We start from the raw sequence: 15765 nt of genomic DNA, 5'->3' as shown, positions 1-15765 counted from the left end.
CACAGCTGAGGCAACACCGGATTCTTAATCTACTGTGCCAAGCTGGGGATCAAACCTGCAACCCATCACTCCCAAGAGGCTGCCAATCTCGTTGTGCCACAGTGGGAACTCTGGGGACTTCTCATTTATTTGCCTTGACTTTGGACCTTTTTATTCATCCTTTTACCCCCAGTTGTTTGGAATTTTCCATTTTACACCCTTCTCTTAGCCTGTTTGCCCTCTCTTATTTTAATGAACATTCCTTTACTCTTTTCCCTGAGGGCAGAAGCAGTGCACACTGAGCACTTCACAGGGTCCCACAGGGGACTCAGGGAGGGGCAGGCTGTGAATAGCTTACCCAAATCTTCTTGGTGCCAGTGTTCAAATATCTGTAGCTGTCCTATTTTGCACTTCTTTTTTTGTTGTTGTTGTTGCTATTTCTTGGGCCACTCCCGCGGCATAGGAGGTTCCCAGGCTAGGGGTTGAATCGGAGCTGTAGCCACTGGCCTATGCCAGAGCCACATCAATGCGGGATCCGAGCCACATCTGTAACCTACACCACAGCTCACAGCAACGCCGGTTCCTTAACCCACTGAGCAAGGGCAGGGACCGAACCCCCAACCTCATGGTTCCTAGTCGGATTCGTTAACCACTGCGCCATGACGGGAACTCCTGCACTTCTATGTAATTCTAGTTCTGAGACCCTTAAAACTAGTAACATGCTAGTTTTTTTGTTGTTTTGATGTGATCTGTCTCTATTATGGTGATTACCAGTGGGAGTGAAGCCAGGGGACAAAATGGACTTATAAACTGGGCACGTGGGGGGTTTTTCCAGCAAATTCTGTGGCAGAGTCAGAACCTCCACCCAGCTCAACAAGGCCACCTGGGTTAATCCTCCCATGGTTTTGAGCCCATGGGGCTATCAGCCACTTGTATCCATGCTCAGGCTGGCCTGAGGACTGATGATGGATGGGGACCAGCATTTTTCTCAAGACATCTTATGTCAGGCTCTAGGCTGGGTGCCCAGGAGAGTGCTGACCCTAGACCAGGCCCCCCAAGTGGATGGCTGCCTCCCACTCTCTGAGTACCTGTTCCGGGAGCACCTGCTCGGGCTCCAACTGATGGGGCAGCACGGCCTTCTGAGAAGTTGGAAGCCTCCCTGGCCCTCAGAAAAGGGCTCCCAGGCCCACCACCCTCTGCACTCTCCCTTCTCCCCCGGGGCCTGTTTTGAAGAGCCTAGAGCTGCCTGCGGTGTCCTCTCCTAGAGAATGCTTCAGCCTGATAACTTGCCTGGGGGGCTGGTTACATTGCCCCAGTTTTTCTTTCTTTTTTTGTCTTTTTAGGGCCACACCCATAGCATATGGAGGTTCCCAGGCTAGGGGTGGAATTAGAGCTACAGCTGCTGGCCTATGTCACAGCCACGGCAACGTGGGATCCCAGCCAAGTCTGCGACCTACACCACAGCTCACAGCAACGCTGTGATCCTTAACCTACTGAGCGATGTCAGGGATAGAACCTGCATCCTCATGGATGTTAGTCAGATTCATTTCCACTAAGCCACAATAGGAACTCCTGCCCCTGTTTTTCTTCCAAAGCAAGGCACAACCTTTCAGCTGAAGAGCCATCTGCTTTTTGATTCTAATCAAGGTGGTGAAAGGCTTCTGCAAGGGCAGAGGTTAAGTGCTGACAGGGTTTGCATAGTGGCCACCAGGCCCAGGCCTGGGTGAAGCTACCACCTGGTTGTGGCTGGGGCCCTCCATCACCCACAGTGGACATGGGGCTGGTCTCTGGCTGGGTGCCTGGCCCCCGTTATCTCATTTGGGGTCTTCACAATCCCATGATGGGGCTTCCATTCCTGTGCTGTGGACCTGGAAGGTGATGCAGGGAGATGGTTGTTGAACCCAGGTCTCCGTGACACTCAAGCCCTAGAGTCCTTAGAAGGCTGCTGCCTCTTGGTGAGGGGACGGGTGAAGGAGACCTAGAGGGCCTACCCAGTGGAGCATGGCCCTGGGAGGCTTAGCCTGGATGGCCTGGACAAAGCTGGGGTACCTCGTGAGTATCTCCTGAAAACAAAGGAGAGGTTCCCTGACCACAGCAAACTCAGGAAACTTGGCGCTGATGCACCTCCACTGCCCAACATTGTCTTTATAGCAGTGACAGTTCAGCCCTGCAGCTGTTAACGGTCAAGCTCTGTGCAGGGAAGCACAGAGGGGGCTCTGTGGGGTCGTCTGGAGCCTGTCTATGAGGCGGCACCTTCCAGCAGATGCACTTCTCTGAAAACTTCCTAAAGGCACCATGGGATGTACCTGGAGCACTCGCCTGGTGACTGGCATTTGGAGACGGGGCCCGAATGCCTTGGTCACCACCTTCTGACTCTCTGAATGATCAAGGAAGAAGACACCAACTGGCAGCACACACAGCCCCGGCACAAGGTCCCAACCTGACCCTAGAGGCTCACTTACTTGAGTGTTTAGATCTGAAAGTGAAAATCCCTACTTCCAATGTAATTCCTTAATTCTGGTCTCACTTCTGCTGGTGACCAGAGGGTTCCTCCATGCAGTGCTGAGATTTCCAACCATCAAGAAGGTACCCTGGGAGGGCCTGCATGCGGCTTTGGTCTCCAGGTCCCTGCACACGCTGCCCCTCTACCTGCGACGCTCCTTCTCTCTTCTTCCCTGGTGGGCCTCTGCTTTTCCTCAGGCTCTGATTATGTGGCACTCCTCCCAGAGGTCATGCTGGACCCTGGGGTCACCGGGCCTGATATCAGTGGCCTGAACTGCAGCCTCTTTGAGGTTTTCCCACTGTGGCCCTCAGTGGGAGGGGCACTGTCACCATTACCCAGCAGAGGGTCACAGCAGCAAAGGCTGAAGGCCATATACCTCCTGGAAGTGCCACTCAAAGGATGCAGCGGCACTTCAATCTGAACACACGTGAAGGAAGCAAAAGCTTCCATAATCAGGACGTTACCTGATGGCAGACAAGAACGTAAATGCAAAGGTGCTACCAAACACGACTGTACTGCTATTTTAATACACCCGGGAGGTGAGCTTGAAATAAACACTCAGTGGCAATGTCTGGAGTGGTGCCAACTGGCAGCAGGGAGGCCCTGCTCAGACATAGCTGCAGAGACACCGTGGGGCAGCTTTTCTCTGCAGTCGCTGCACTGAGGTGCAACCCTGGCTCCCACTGGGGCAGTAATGGCAGCACCGTACCCCCTGCTCAGCAAGGCAGGCTCCGAATCCAAACACCAACAATGTCCTGTAATCGTTCTTTGGCATCCAGGAAGAATAAGCTGTAACAATTTCTTATCTCCTCAGGATTCACGTTTAACACAAGTACAGAGTTTAGCTAATCAAAGAGTTCTGGAAAGCAAATTGGTTTTTAAAATTCAAAGCTTCATTTTCTCTTCTAGAAAGGAGCCATTGGAAGACTGAGACAGGGAAGTGCATGTCAGGCTACCTCCAGTTTTGTTTCACTGCCGTTCTCCTGGTGTGGCCTGGTGGCCAGTCCCTCAGAACCTTCCCAAGATGTGTAACCAGTATGTCTAAGGAATTTTAGCATGGCCCAAAGAAAGGTCTGGCCTTTGCCCTTGGCTCTTGGGAGGTGAAGTCTCAGTCCTTGCTGGGGTGCCCTTGTTTAGCTGGGGGCCCTGGGCACACAGTTTAAGTATGATTCAGGGCAGAGGTGCTGGCCACATGGCAATAGCTCAACCTGAGGTGCCGGGGACGGGGAGGCCACGTGGCTGGTCCATCGTGTCTATGTGACCAAGTTCCAATGAAATCCCATGACACTGAGGCTTCCCGGGCTGGCAGTGCTCTGTGTGCTTCTTCTCCTAATGTTGCCACAAGTCAGCTCTGCCGGTGACTCCACGGGAGGACAAGGGATAGCCCTGTGCATGGAGTTCTCTGGATGCTGCTCCCTTCGTATCTCCCCTTGGCTGGTTTTAACCTGTGTTCTTTTACCATAATAAACCATAACCATGAGTACAGCAGCTTGCAGAGAGCACTGAGAGTCCTTCTAGGGAATTACTGAGCCTGAGCCTGGTCTGAGAGACCATGAATTCTACAGCTGTGGTAAGAAGAGGGTGGTCTAGACTGTATAACTCTACAGCTGTGTGAACCATACTGTGGTTTTCCTCATGGTTTCAGATTCGGCTGGTTAAGAACATCGAAAGTATCCATTAAGTAGGACAGTTCTGGACTCTTAACATCATCTTTGAAAGCATTTTCCATAACTTTTCACACAGGACAATGGGACTGTTTTCCTGAGTTTAGGTGCCACACCTGATCTCTTCCCCTGCAGCCACCAGCAAACCAGCAACTGGAAGGAGCCACTTCAACCGCAAACCAAACGTTTCCTAAAGCCATCACCCAGGAGGCTTCCTGGAAATGGTCATAACTGCCGTCCCACTTGTATCTCCTCAGTGGTTCTCTCCAGTCTAATGGAGAACTCCCAGACCTTCTCTGCCATCCATTCCAGGAGGACAGAAGGTTAAATGTAAACCAAGTGTCACCTCTCCACTGAGGCACCAGCACGTGAGTCTGACAGAGCCAGGAGCTTGGCTGTGTGACCACAGGGTCAGGCTCTTCATCAGATCTCAGAATCCCTACCTGGATCTTGGCATAACAGAATGCTCTCAACAAGGGGTCCCTGAACCCTAAGAGCTGGTTTTAATTTATTGCCCACAGGGAGTTCCCGTCATGGCGCAGTGGTTAACGAATCCGACTAGGAACCATGAGGTTGCAGGTTCAGTCCCTGGCCTTGCTCAGTGGGTTAAGGATCCGGCGTTGCCGTGAGCTGTGGTGTAAGCTGCAGACGTGGCTCGGATCCCGCATTGCTACGGCTCTGGTGTAGGCCAGTGGCTACAGCTCTGATTGGACCCCTAGCCTGGGAACCTCCATATGCCGTGGGAGCGGCCCAAGAAATAGCAAAAAGACAAAAAATAATAATAATAATAATAATTTATTGCCCACAGGCTGGAAGAGCGATGGTTTGCAGCAGCCAGGGGAGCCCCCTGCTCTCGTGTCACGAGACATACAGCTCAACAGGATGCTCAGGAGGCTTTTTCTTGAAGTCATAGGATGACTAAGAAAAGTGAACTGACACGACGTATTTTTTTTTTCTTTTTAGCTCTGCATCCATGGCATATGGAAGTCCTGGGGCTAGAGGTTGCACTGGAGCTGAGGTGAGGCCTACACTACAGCCATAGCAATGCCTGATCCAAGCAACAACTGCAACCTACACCAAAGGTTGCAGTAACACCAGATCCTTAACCCACAGAGTGAGGCCAGGCATCAAACCTGCATCCTCATGGATGCGGTGTTGGGTCCTTAACCCACTGAGCCACAATGGGAACTTCTGACATATCCAAGGCCTTATTAACAAATGCAAGATGATGATTCTAAGCATCTTTTTTTTTTTTCTTTCTTTCTCTCTTTTTTTCTGGCTGTGCCAGCTGCATATGAAAGTTCTTGGGCCAGGGATTAAGTCCAGGGCACAGCAGCGACCCCAGCTGCTACAGTAACAATGCTGGATCCTTAACCTGATGTACCACACAGGAACTCCAGTGTCTACTTTTTTTGGCTTGTTTTTTTTTTTGGTCTTTTTAGGGCCACACCCTCGGCATATGGCGCCTCCCAGGCTAGGGGGTCTAAACAGAACTACAGCAGCTGGCCTACACCACAGCCACAGCAACACAGGATCCAAGCCATGTCTGCAACCTACACTGCAGCTCACAGCAACGTCAGATCCTTAACCCACTGAGCAAGGCCAGGGATCGAACCAGCAACCTCATGGTTTCTAGTTGGATTTGTTTCTACTGGGCCACGAGGGGAACTCCTCCAGTGTCTATTTTTTAAAAACCGAGGCAGAGCCTGTTATAAGGACATGCACATGCCTTAGGTATATACCCTGGTGAGGGTTTTCATATGCACAACGAGATCCCAATGCTCCAGAAACTCCCCAGTGCCCCTTCCCTGTCAATTCCTTTGACGTGAGGTAACCACTGATCAATGCCCATCACTGCTGAACAGCTTTTGAACTTCTTATAAGGGGGCGCACACAAAAAATACTTGTCAGTGGCTGGCTTATCTCACTCAACAAAATGTTTGTGAGATTCTTCCAGGGAGTGGGAGTTACATCTGTCTTCGTGACTATCAGAATTCTGCTCTTTGGAGTACCTATCGTGGCTCAGCAGAAACACATATGACTAGGATCCATGAGGATGCAGGTCTAATCCCTGGCCTTGCTCAGTGGGTTAAGGATTCGGCATTGCCATGAGCTGTGGTGTAGCTCACAGACTCAGCTAGGATCTGGCATTGCTGTGGCTGTGGCATAGGCCAGCAGCTGTAGCTCCAATTCGACACCTAGCCTGGGAAACTCCATATGCTGTGGGTGTGGCCCCCTCAAAAAGACAAAATAAAAAAAAAAAAAGAATAAAAAAGTTTCTGCTCTCCGATTAGGCCACCACCGCAACGTTCTCCTGTGGGAGGACACTGGGCTGTTTCTTTTGGGGTCATGATCAAAGCTGCTTTGAACGCTCTTGCACACGTCTCCTGGGGGACACACGCACTCAGGACTGGGACTGGAGAGGCTGGGTGTCGAGCCTCAGAAGATCCTGCCCAGGGCTGAATGCTCCACGAGCAGCATGGGAGGTCCTACTGCTCCACATCCTTAGCAGCACTGAGAGGAATTTCAGCCATGCTGGTGCGTGTGAGGAGGCATCTCACTTTTGTGTTAATTGAGCATTTCCTTGATGTTATCACGTCGTGCAGTGATCCTGAGCACCTTTCCACATGCTGATGGGTCAATGGGACATCTTCCTCTGGGAGGTGTCTGTTTATGCCTTCTATTTTAAAATGGGATTTTCTTTTCCTAGTTTGTGACAAGTCTTCATGAGGGTGCCCCTTAATGATGAACAAATTTCTTAACTTTAGTGAAGCCTAACTCATGAGTCTTTTTTCTTTCTTCCTTTCTTTCCCTTTTTGGTTTCGCCTGTGGCATGCAGAAGTTCCCAAGCCAGGGACTGAACCCGAGCCACAGAAGCAACAATGCCAGATCCTTGACCTGATTCGCCACCAGGGAACTCCATAACTCACGAGTCTTTTATGGCTAGTGGCGAACCTATCCTACCTATGCCCACCTCAAGACCATCAAGATTTCCCCCCTTGCTGTACGTTTCACATTTATCTCTATGATCCATTTCAAATTAACATGTGTGTATGGTGTGAGGAGAGGTCAGAGTTCATCTTCTCCAATGGACATCCCAGTGATCAGTATGACTTTTTTTTGGCTATGCCTGCGGCATGAAAAGTTCCTGGCCAGGGATCAAACCCACATCACAGCAGTGACAATGCTGGATCCTTAACCCACTGAGCCACCAGGAAACTCCTGACATAACTTTTTGAAAAGTCCATCTTCGCCCCCTGACCATTGAGGGTCTTCTTCATTTTGACAATGTTAAGGTTCTCTTGCAAGAATATCACTAAAAAGAAAGCATCAAGGCCTATCATTTCATTGGATTTTTTTGTATATTCCATATTTTATTTTATTTTATTTTTTGCTTTTTAGGGCCTCACCTGCAGCATATGGAGGTTCCCAGGCTAGGGCTCGAATCGGAGCTACAGCTGCTGGCCTACAACACAGCCACAGCAACGCAGGATCCGAGCTGTGTCTGTGACCTACACCACAGCTCACGGCAATGCCAGCTCCTTAACCCACTGAGCGAGGCCAGGGATTGAACCTACAACCTCATGGTTCCTAGTCAGATTTGTTTCTGCTGCGCCACAACAGGGACTCCAACATTTCACATTTTAAATAACTGTTGGTCTACTTTTTTCTTTGTGGAATTTGCCTCAAAGGCAAGGTTTGCAAATGAGTTCAATATTTTATTCTCAATACTGACACAGAAATTACATTTTGGGGGCTTAGTAGTTCAACTTGAATATGCCTCTTCCACATCACATTTGTCTCTCCCCTAGTAATAAAAGATTCTTTTTAAAGGGCAATTTGTACCCTTTATTTGGGTACTACATCCCCTAACTCACATGCTTGGTAACAGTTTCTTCAAATAATCCACTGTGCGTTCACACCTTGACACTATTCCATCTGACAGATTAAAATTCTCCCCTACTTTGCTTATGAATTACTATCAATTTGAGTTGTAAAGCCCTCCCATTATGGGATAGCATCATGACCTGTACGAGGAGTACATGGAATAAGACACTGGGAGTGGAAGGACATGCCTGGTTGCATTGTGCAGCTCCACACAACCTGCCCTACACTGGTAGGATGTGCACGTGTCTCCCTGGAGGGCTGCAGGAGGACTGTCACTTTTTTTGTCTTTTTGTTGTTGTTGTTGTTGTTGTTGCTATTTCTTGGGCCGCTCCCGCGGCATATGGAGGTTCCCAGGCTAGGGGTTGAATTGGAGCTGTAGCCACCGGCCTACGCCAGAGCCACAGCAACGCGGGATCCGAGCCACGTCTGCAACCTACACCACAGCTCACAGCAATGCCAGATCCTTAACCCACTGAGCAAGGGCAGGGACCGAACCCGCAACCTCATGGTTCCTAGTCGGATTCGTTAACCACTGCGCCACGATGGGAACTTCACTTTTTTTTTTTTCCTGTCTTTTTGTTTTTTGAGTGCCTCACCTGCATCATATGGAGGTTCCCAGGCTAGGGGTCAAATCAGAGCTACAACTGCCAGCCTACACCACAGCCACAGCAACACCAGATCCAAGCTGCAACTGAGACCTACATCACAGCTCATAGCAATGCTGGATCCTTAACCCACTGAGCGAGGCTAGGGATTGAATCCCCAACCTCATGGTTCCTAGTCAGATTCGTTTCCGCTGCACCACAACGGGAACTCCATGTCACTTTCTTTTTACTTAGGTGGCACTCATGATCCATGAGCAGATCCAGTGAAGCTGAAATCATGCACTGTCCTTGCACACCTGTGAGGACGGGGGCCCCAGTGCCTGGTCTATGTCTTCCCAACAAGCAGCGACCTATGATGGCCCAGAGAGACCATGCAGGTGGAGAGAGGGCAGTGAAGGTGGAGGGTCTACAGAAGGAGCGCCACTGGCTCCCCGTTCCAGCCACAGGAGCCTCTCCGCCATGGTACACCAGCCATGTGACTGGGGTCTACCGCAGCCCAGACCCCTCCCCCATACTCACCTGCCACTGGCCTCAAACTCGCTGGCCACTCTTTCCTGGGGCCTGACTACCTGCTAGGCCCTTGCTGGAGCCCTTGTCCCCAGACCTGCCCTCAGGGCTCCTCTCAAATGCCACCTTTCCTGCCCTCTCAGCAGGGCTGCTTGTCTCCTCTCTTCCAGGATGTGAATGTTAAGTCCTATGTGGGCAGGGCCACTGCCCCAGCGGTGGGCTCACAGGTCCCTCCCGGACAACCCACCCATGCCCCTCCCCCACTTACCTGTCCTTGTATTTGATCACAGCATCCACAATCTTCTTCATCTTCTTGGTGAGGTTGGGTGGGTTGGGGGAGAGCTTCTCGGCGGGAGGACGGCCACGCTTCTTCTGCTTCTTGCTCTCGTCGTCCTTGTCACGGCTGCGTGTGCTGGTGGTCGGGGTGGAGGGGCCGGCATCGCTGTCTCGCTTGCGCTTCCGTGATGATTTCTTCTGCCGGACCTCCTCTTCTATCTCCTCCAGCGTGCCCTCCTCGATGGCCTTCAGGGTCAATAGTGGTAAAATAGGACAGCCAGCACCGAGGTTGACAAGCAGAGGCCGCGGCGCGAACCTGAGGGCCCGGCTAGGGTGGGACACACACCGGGGGTCTGGACGGGCTCCGGGCCACAGAGGCCAGCTCTGCCTCCTGGCGCTGGCCCACCTCAACAGCATATGTTTCAAGCTGAAGAGTCATATCCTCAGTGTGTGGGGCCTGAAGAACGGGCTCTTGTAAACCCTCGACCCAGAGGTGACACCGTCCACACTGCTGCTCTAGACCTTCTACGTATTTTTAAAATTGTGGTAAGATACACATAAGGCTGACCACTTCAACCACCGTTAAGTGTGCAGTGCAGTGGCATTAGGTATGTTCACGCTGTGCAGCCATCACCGCCATCCACCAGCAGGACGCCCCACATTCCCACACACGCGTGCAAGACCGAGGCAGCACCGGGATTGGGGCCACGTACCACATCACGACTCATCTTTTTGCTTACTATGTCCTGGATATATTTCCCTTCGTTTTTCTGCAACATAGTTTTAAACGTCTATTTAGAATTTCCTCGTTCGACGGGTCTGAATTTAACTTCCCCTGTTGTTGGGCACTTAGGTTCTTTCCAATTTTGGGGGGTGGGTGGACTATTCTAAGTACCACCATGACTGACATCTGATTTTCTTTTGGATAGATACCTGGAAGTGAAACTGCTGAGTTGAAGGACATAAGCATAAATATTAATTTTAAAATAATTCTGATTAATTCTCAATGACAATAACCAACTTGTTTTACTCCTCAACACAAAGTGAATCAGAAAAGGGAGTGAGGCCTGGACCCAAAGGGATGCACTGGTTATTCTATTACTGGCTGCAACTGTGAGTGGGGTACGGGGCCAGGCACCAAGGACAGAGCACTGAACACAACACGTTATGGAGGGGAGATAGTAATTAACATCTAGCAAACTTGGTGACCAGTCTGTCAAATGCCAAAAAGGAGGGTGAGTGGTGCTCTGAGGATGGTGGGGCAGGAGAGGGTCCAAGACGTGGGCATTTCAGCTGAGATCTGCAGGGTGAGAGGAGGGAAAGGCCTCCAGGCCAAAGGAACAGCATGGAAGGCATGGAGCAGGTAGGAGGGACTGGAAGGAGGCTGGCATGGGGAGGGCATGCAGTGGGCAGAGGAACAGTGTCCTCTCTAACTCATATCTCCAGAAACCTCAGACTGGGATCTTATGAGGGTAAGAGTCTTTGCAGGTGGAATCACTTAAGGATCAGGATGAGCTCATCCTACATTAAGGTGGGTCCAAATCCAAGGAGTCAGACAGAGACAGATTGGAGTGACGCAGCCACAAACCAAGGAATGCTGGGGCCACCACGGGCCGGAAGGGGCCAGGGAAGGGCCCTCCCTTAGAGCATTCAGAGGGAACATGGACCTGCCGACACCAAGATTTCAGACTCCCAGGCTCCTGAACTGTGAGAGAATAAGTCCCTGTTGTATTAAGCCCCCAAGTTAGTTGTAACTGTTACAGCAGCCTGAGGAATCTATCTCTTTCCTTTTTATGGCTGAGTAGTATTCCATTGTGTATATACCACATAGCCTGAGGAATCTAATACGAGGGTCTCTGGTCCTGCACCCTGGACATGCAGGTCAGTCCAGCAGGGCAAGAGGGAGGCACATTCTGAAGGCACCAGGCTGGCTACCAGAAAAGTGGTGCCAGTTACAGGTTCACCACTAAGACAGAGGAGTGCCTGTTTTGGGTAAGTTAACTCTCTTTACTGATGTAAGTTTTATTAATTATGACATATGAGAAGGCAAATGCTCAGCTGGGAAAGAACTGTCTTTTCATTTTTTTTTTTTTTTTTGGTTTGTTTTTATGGCTGCCCCACAGCATATGGAAGTTTCTGGGTCAGGGGTGGAGTCTGAGCTGGCTGCAGCTGGGGACACTGTGCTGGGCCGGAGATGGAACCCACACCTCTACAGCAACCTGAGCAGCTGCAGTCAGATTCTTAACCCACTGTGGCACAGCAGGAACTCTAAGAACAGTCTTTTCAATAAATGGTGCTATAGTAACTGGACAGCCAGGTGCAAAAGAATGAAACTGGAATCTGACTTCACGCTACATGCAAAGATTAACTCAGAAAGGACTGTGGACCTAAATGTAAGAGCTGAAACTCCAATAAAATTTTTGAAAGAAAACACAGGGGTAAATCTTTGGGACCCTGGATTTGGCAATGGATTTTCAGACATTATACCAAGGCATAAGCAAAAAGAGAAAAACAGATAAACTGGTCTTCATCAAATTAAAACCTTTTGTGCCTCCCAGGACACCATCAAGAAAGTTAAAAAGAAAAAACCTCCCATAGAATATGAGAAAATATTCGCAAATCATAAATCTGATGAGAGACTTGTAAAGAAGATACATAAACGGCCAGCAAGCATGTGGAAAGGTGCTCAACACCATCAGCCCCCATGGAAATGCAATTCACAACCACAAGATACCAACGCACACCCACTAGGATGGCTATAATCAAAGAGGCAAATAAAAACTATTGGCAAGAATATGGAAAAACTGGGACCCTCCTGGGCTGCAGGTGGAAATATAAAATGGTGCAACTGTTCTGGAGAACAGATTTAGTCCCTTGAAAAGTTTAAAGAGAGAAATACCATCTGATTCACTTTTAGGAACACAGCTAAGAGAAATCAAAGCATACATCCTCACAAAAACTTGTCCACAAATGTTCACAGCAGCAGTAGTCAGAGTAGCTGACAAGGGTAAACGACCCCAGCGTCCATCAACTGATAAGCAAAGGCTGTGCATCCATATAGTGGAATATTCTCTGGCCATAAAAAGAAGGAAATCCTGCTATATGATCAAGCCTGGATGAACCTTGAAAATAATGTGCTAAGTAAAGGAAGACAGACCTCAAAGGATCATACACTGTATGACTTCATCTATGGACAGTGTCAACAGGCAAAATTCCTGAGACAGAAAGTTGTTCAGCAGATGCCAAGGTCTGGGGGAATAAAGAAATGGGAAGAAAGCTAAAGAGGGAAAGAGGGCTTCTTTTTGGGGACAATGGTCTAAACCTCATCTGTGGTGACGGGTGCACAACTCTACAGATATACTGAAAGTCACTGAAGTACACATCTTAAATAGCTGAATTCTGTGGTATATAAGCTATACCTCCAAATAACAAAAAGAAGAAAAAAATCAACGCAAAGCATTATGAACACGTGGGCAGTTTTTTGTTTGTTGGTTGGTTGGTTTTTTTGGTCTTTTTGCCTTTTTCTAGGGCCGCACTCGTGGCACATGGAGGTTCCCAGGTAGGGGTCTAATCGGAGCTGTTGCGGCTGGCCTACGCCAGAGCCATAGCAACACGGGATCCGAGTCACATCTGCGACCTACACCACAGCTCACAGCAATGCCAGATCCTTAACCCACTGAGCAAGGCCAGGGATCAAACCCGCAACCTCATGGTTCCTGGTCAGATTTGTTAACCACTGAGCCATGATGGGAACTCCTGGGCAGCTAATTTTTAAAAGGCACCTGGTATCTCAGTAACACAGGGCTGGTAAAGGGCCCACAGGAGCTGCATGGGTCTGTGGCTGGGCAGGTGCTCCCTCCTCAGGGGGTTCCCTCCCTGGCCCTGGAGCCTGGGTGATGGCGGGAATGGGACACCCCACCCTGGCATGTTTCAACAGCTTCCTCTCATGCACAGCTAAGTGGGTGATCTAGCAAGCCTGGGGTGTTTTGAGCTTCCAGGAGGGGACCAGGACCATCTGGCCACACAGCTGAGGAAGTACCAGGCTGCAGTTAATCAAGGGGAACCCCAGGGTCCCAGAGGCATGGGAAGCAGGGGAGAGCTGGGCTGCTCATTCTGGGGTGTGTTACTCAGCAGGGCGCAGCCAAAAGCTGCCATCTGCCTTGTGGGAAATGTTGTTTCAGGATAACAATTTGAGGGTTGGATTCTTAATCATCACCTCTATACTCAGAGCCCCTGAGCAGGGGTGGGGTCAGATGTGTCACTGTAACCTCAGTGCTGGCGTGGGGAGGAAGAGGGCTGAGCCATGAGGGCTGAACAGGCGCCTGCAGCCCTGCTTGGTTGTCGGCAGCTGCTGAGGTCCAGGTGTCACCTGCTGACAACAGGTGCTCATGTCACCTCCATAAGCAGCTGGCGCCAGAGCCTGGGCTGGGGTGGGGGTGGGGAGCGTGTATTCTCCCCTTCCCTCCCCACAGTTCCCAGGGGTGACGGGCCCAAAGCAGGGCCACCTGACCCCGTCAGCACTCCCAATCATTTCGTGGGGGACCTGACAATCCCTGATCTATCACTGGGTCCCCAGACCAGCCCCATGCTGAGATCAACAGTATTTACTTTAACCTGACACTAGAAAGGCCAATTCCACCCAGCAGCAAGTTTTGAGCTGCACGGGGACCACATGGTGCTCCTTCCTGAGTTGTGTCAGGAGGAACTGTGTGAATCTGACCCCACATGGAAGGGTTGTTGTCATTAGTGAAAAATGACTGAGGACAGCAGAAGAGCACTGCTCAGGTTTCTGACGAAGGCCGAATTCCCAGCAACCAAGCCCCAAGCTGCCCGAGGCCTGCCTGTAGCCCTCTCTGGCATGTACCTTGAGCCACTGCTTCTCAGTAAGAGAGTCGCTGTAGTCCACCTCCTTGCGGTGACGGGAGCCTCGGCCGAACATCTTCTCCTCCTCCTCCTCACAGGTCAGCCGCTCCACCTCGGCATCGTCCTTGATGATCCACGAGGGGAGCTCATCCTCCTCCATCAGGCGTGGCTTCCGCTTGGGGTTGCGGGCCTCCTCACGCCTGCGGTCCAGGTCCATGCGCTGTGGAACATTGGGTGGCAGGGACAGAGGAAGAAAGGTGTCAGCACAGGGATGGGAGCACAGGGGTGCCCTGACAAGGGGCTACTTCCCGCCTCAGGGCTACGCTGCATCGGTAGTTAAACAGTGGCCGGGCTGGCCGGGCTCCCATGTCAGGCCCTTACTGGGGCTCAGCTTCAGGGGAAGAGAAAACTGGAAAGGACAGCAAAAGATGGCGGGAGAGGGGCTGAAATGGGGTGGTAGCTCCCTGTACAGTCTTGGCAAGAAGCACAGGCCTGCTGGGTCCAAGGGCACTCCTGATTCCATGCCCAAGAGGGGCGACAGCAGGCATCAGCAGGACCAAGGACCACACATCGGAGCAGGGCTGTGCATGTACACATCCCATCATCCTTATGACACACTTAGGAGGCCAGGGAACAAAGATGGATCAGTTAGGGGTCATCATGAGGCCGCCCTAGGGCTGTCCCTGGCTCCATTACGGGCTGGGGCACCACTGTCACTGAGACCTTTTGCGCTGTGCGGTGTCAGCAGGGAGGGGCCTGCAAGCCCAGGTCCCCCTCGTGCAGGCGGGAACCAAGCCCTGCAAGGCGTGTAGGGTGGAACCGCCGTCCCGGCCCGTGTGCTCACCATGAACAGGTCGAACTCCTCCTCATGCCGGGCAATCATCTGGTTCACCGTCTCGTCGTCAGGCACTTCGTCTTCTTCCTACAAGATTTCACAGGTTTAGTCCGAGTGCGGAGAGGCCGGGGTGGGCGGCAGCCGGGCTCGGAGGCGAGCGGCGGCAGTCCATGGGAAATGAGCTGGCGGTCCCAGTCCGGCTGCGGTGGATGGGGACCCACACGGCAGCGAGAGGCACACACGCACACGCACACGCACGCTCCGTGGGATCAGGGCCCTTGCTGGCCGTCTCAGCCGAGAAGCCGAGGATTGAATGGGCATGGAGACTGAACTACCCCTCTCACCTTTAGAGGTGGCTCCTCCAAGTCGGGGTTGACGCCCGCTGGCGGAGGGGCAGTGTGGGCGAAGCTGGCACTGCCGCTGCCCGTGCTGCAGTGTCTGCTCTGTGGATAAATAGAGGACTTCAGTCTCCAGGGCTGTCAATCCGGCGTATTTCACCAGCAGTTTAGAAAAAAAAAACCACTTCAAAGAAAAAGCAAGTACTCATCCTCTTTCCTTTCAGCCCACACTCCCTTTACTCCAAAGGGATGCAAAAAAAATAAGAGTGCAAAAAAGGTAAAAAAACAAAAATGAAAGCCGCTCATG

General features: G+C 51.2%; 1 protein-coding gene across 11 annotated transcripts in view; it reads right to left on the bottom strand.

Annotated features, from left to right (window-relative positions):
- Window positions 1-15765, bottom strand: part of SMARCA4 (SWI/SNF related, matrix associated, actin dependent regulator of chromatin, subfamily a, member 4) — a 93697-nt gene that overhangs the window by 12545 nt on the left and 65387 nt on the right. For 5 of the 11 annotated variants that reach the window (XR_007134462.1, XM_047777083.1, XM_047777085.1 and 2 more), the window contains 4 exons: window positions 15465-15563; window positions 15130-15207; window positions 14287-14505; window positions 9415-9677 (listed from right to left, as the gene is read on the bottom strand). Coding sequence is in view for 10 of the 11 variants with exons in the window: in XM_047777083.1 (XP_047633039.1) it covers window positions 9415-9677; window positions 14287-14505; window positions 15130-15207; window positions 15465-15563 (659 nt within the window). In the remaining variant the exon portion in view is untranslated. Of the gene's footprint in view, window positions 1-9414; window positions 9678-9855; window positions 10193-14286; window positions 14506-15129; window positions 15208-15464; window positions 15564-15765 lie in introns of those variants that run through there. The other 6 variants (XM_047777088.1, XM_047777090.1, XM_047777089.1 and 3 more) reach the window with 4 other exon arrangements.

Source organism: Phacochoerus africanus, chromosome 4, assembly GCF_016906955.1.
Source record: "Phacochoerus africanus isolate WHEZ1 chromosome 4, ROS_Pafr_v1, whole genome shotgun sequence".
Lineage (NCBI taxonomy): Eukaryota > Metazoa > Chordata > Mammalia > Artiodactyla > Suidae > Phacochoerus > Phacochoerus africanus.
Note: the sequence above shows the minus strand (reverse complement) of the source record. Positions and strands in the feature narration are given on the sequence as shown.